Below are 2,335 nucleotides of genomic sequence, written 5' to 3'. Positions count from 1 at the left end.
TTTAAGTAGTGTAAATTGGAAACCATAGTGAGCCTATTACTCTCGATAACTAATTCTGAAACTCTGATACTGTTCTACATGAAATATCTGCTAATAATTATCGAAACTGTAAATTGATGTGCATAAAATTTCCAAATACAGATTAATTCGATAGCTGGGATGAGCACGTGTGCTACTCGTGGACGAGGTACTAGGGGCCGAGGTAGAGGCTGTAGAAGGATTTGAGTTGAGTCTTTTGCATCTAATACGATCTCTAATTTGGACACTAATGTGATACCGGTGTCAACTGTTACTGAAACTAGTGCTGAGTCTCAAGATCGTGCAGCTGGGGATGACGCACTATCCTAGGCCATGCTGCGAATTTTGGAGAGGGTCGCTGGGGCTAATGTTGGATCTGGAGGCCATAGGTCGGTTGCGGAACGATTCTGGTCGAATGGGGTTGATATATTTAGGGATATCATTGGAGTTGCTCCGAGTGTGGTCGAGTATTGGATGGAGGCCACAGAGTGCATAATGGATGATTTGGATTTTACTGATGATCAGAAGCTCAATGAGGCTGTGTCTTTGCTTCACGATGAGGCATAATAGTGGTGGTTGACCGTTAAGGAGGGTACTCAGCTTGATAGGTTGACTTGGGATTTATTTAAGACCACCTATCAGAGTAAGTATGTGGGAGCTAGTTATATTGACGCTAGGGGGCGTGCGTTCCTGAATGTCACTTAGGGGGACCGTTCGGTGGCAGAGTACGAGGCTGAGTCGTTATGCGAGGGGCATGGTGGCGAATGAGTATGAGCGCTGTGTTTAATTTGAGGATGGTCTTCGTGATAGTCTGTGAGTTCTGATAGATCCTCAGAGGAAATAGGATTTTTCAATATTGGTCGAGAAGGCCAAGATAGCCGAGGAAGTGAAACGTTCTGAGCACTAAAACCGTGAGAAAGGGAAAGTTAAGAGGGATTCTGAGTCTATTGGTTCTGGGATAAGGCTTAAGAAAAAGGCCAAGGCTGAAGGGCCACTTAGAGTTGGGCCTACTGTTGCACCTGCTGGGGTGGTGATCTGTCAGCTATGTAATAGACGTCATCCAGGTGAGTGTTGGAGATCTACTAGCACTTGTTGAGGTGTGGATCGACTAAGCATCGAGTTAAAGATTGTCCACTAAGGGGTAATCAGGTGCAAGCTCCGATTGTTGAGACTGCGCAGCTGCCGGAGGAGTACAGCAGCCACCCAGGGGCCGAGGACAGGCTAGGGGTGATAACAGTATGGGTCGAGGTCAAAGAGCACTTGATAGAGGTGCTGGGCCGACTGAGGCGAGGCAGCCTGCACTTGTCTATGTTGCACGTCGTCGTGGGGATGGAGATGCTCCAGACATCATCACGGGTACGTTTTTTTATTCTTAATGTAGCTTATGTTACACTGATAGACATATGCTCTACACATTCTTATATTGTATGTTCTGTGTCTGAAACTTTAGGAATTCCGTCTGAGAGTACTTCTAGTGAGATTTCTGTGGTGAGTCCGCTGGGGCAGACCATTAGGGTTAGTAAGCTATTCTGGGACATTTCGTTGGAAGTCCAAGGGACAATATTTTTGGCTCATCTGATGGAACTTTTATTTGGGAAGTTCGACTTAATTCTTAGTATGGACTGGTTGGTGAAGCATCGTATAAGTCTTGATTGTGCTGAAAAGAAGGTGGTTCTAAGGACCGAGGAGGATAATGAGGTAGCCGTGATTGGAGAATGACGAAATTATCTGGGCAATGTGATATCTACGTTGGTAGTAGAGAAGCTGGTGAGGAAAAGATGTGAGGCATACTTGGCCTACATCAGTGTTTCTGATTCTGTGGACTATTCGGTTAAGGACATTCGTACTATGAGGGGCTTTTCAGATGTTTTTCCAGAGGAATTACCAGGATTACCTCCGAGCCGTGAGGTAGAATTTGGGATTGAGTTGATTCTTGGTACGGCTCTGGTGTCTATCGCCCCTTATCAAATGGAACCGAAAGAGCTGGCAAAACTGAAGGCTTAAGTTTAAGAGCTGTTAGATCATTGGTTTATTCGTCCTAATGTGTTTCCATGGGGAGCACCGGTTTTGTTCGTAAAAAGAAAGATGGTACGATGAGAATGTGCATCGACTATTGTCAATTGAATAAGTTAACAATTAAGAATAAATACCCACTTCCAAGGATAGACGATTCATTCGATCAGTTCAGAGAGGCTTCTGTGTTCTCTAAAATCGATCTAAGATTAAGATATCATCAGTAGAGTAAAAGAGGCTGATGTGCATAAGATGGCATTTAAGACTCAGTATGGACATAACGAGTTCTTAATTATGCCTTTTG

At 44.4% G+C, this 2,335-nt stretch overlaps 1 protein-coding gene across 1 annotated transcript; it reads left to right on the top strand.

The window, feature by feature from the left end:
- Positions 1–351: 351 nt before the first annotated feature.
- Positions 352–2,022, top strand: LOC108477793 (uncharacterized). Its single transcript, XM_017780287.1, has 6 exons — positions 352–579; positions 829–911; positions 982–1,082; positions 1,198–1,374; positions 1,469–1,716; positions 1,855–2,022. The coding sequence occupies exons 1-6, from the start codon at positions 352–354 to the stop codon at positions 2,020–2,022; spliced, it is 1,005 nt and encodes a 334-aa protein (XP_017635776.1).
- Positions 2,023–2,335: the final 313 nt, after the last annotated feature.

The sequence above is a fragment of the Gossypium arboreum genome, chromosome 12 (genome assembly GCF_025698485.1).
Source record: "Gossypium arboreum isolate Shixiya-1 chromosome 12, ASM2569848v2, whole genome shotgun sequence".
Taxonomy (NCBI): Eukaryota; Viridiplantae; Streptophyta; class Magnoliopsida; order Malvales; family Malvaceae; genus Gossypium; species Gossypium arboreum.
This window is presented reverse-complemented; position numbering and strand designations above follow the sequence as displayed.

Excerpts from the sequence above, each read along its gene's own strand:
- LOC108477793 (XM_017780287.1), top strand. The coding sequence starts at position 352 with ATGCTGCGAATTTTGGAGAGGGTCGCTGGGGCTAATGTTGGATCTGGA. Across the intron at positions 580-828 it reads TGTCTTTGCTTCACGATGAG|TCTGTGAGTTCTGATAGATC; the intron begins GCATAATAGTGG and ends TCTTCGTGATAG. Across the intron at positions 1,717-1,854 it reads GGACCGAGGAGGATAATGAG|GACATTCGTACTATGAGGGG; the intron begins GTAGCCGTGATT and ends TATTCGGTTAAG.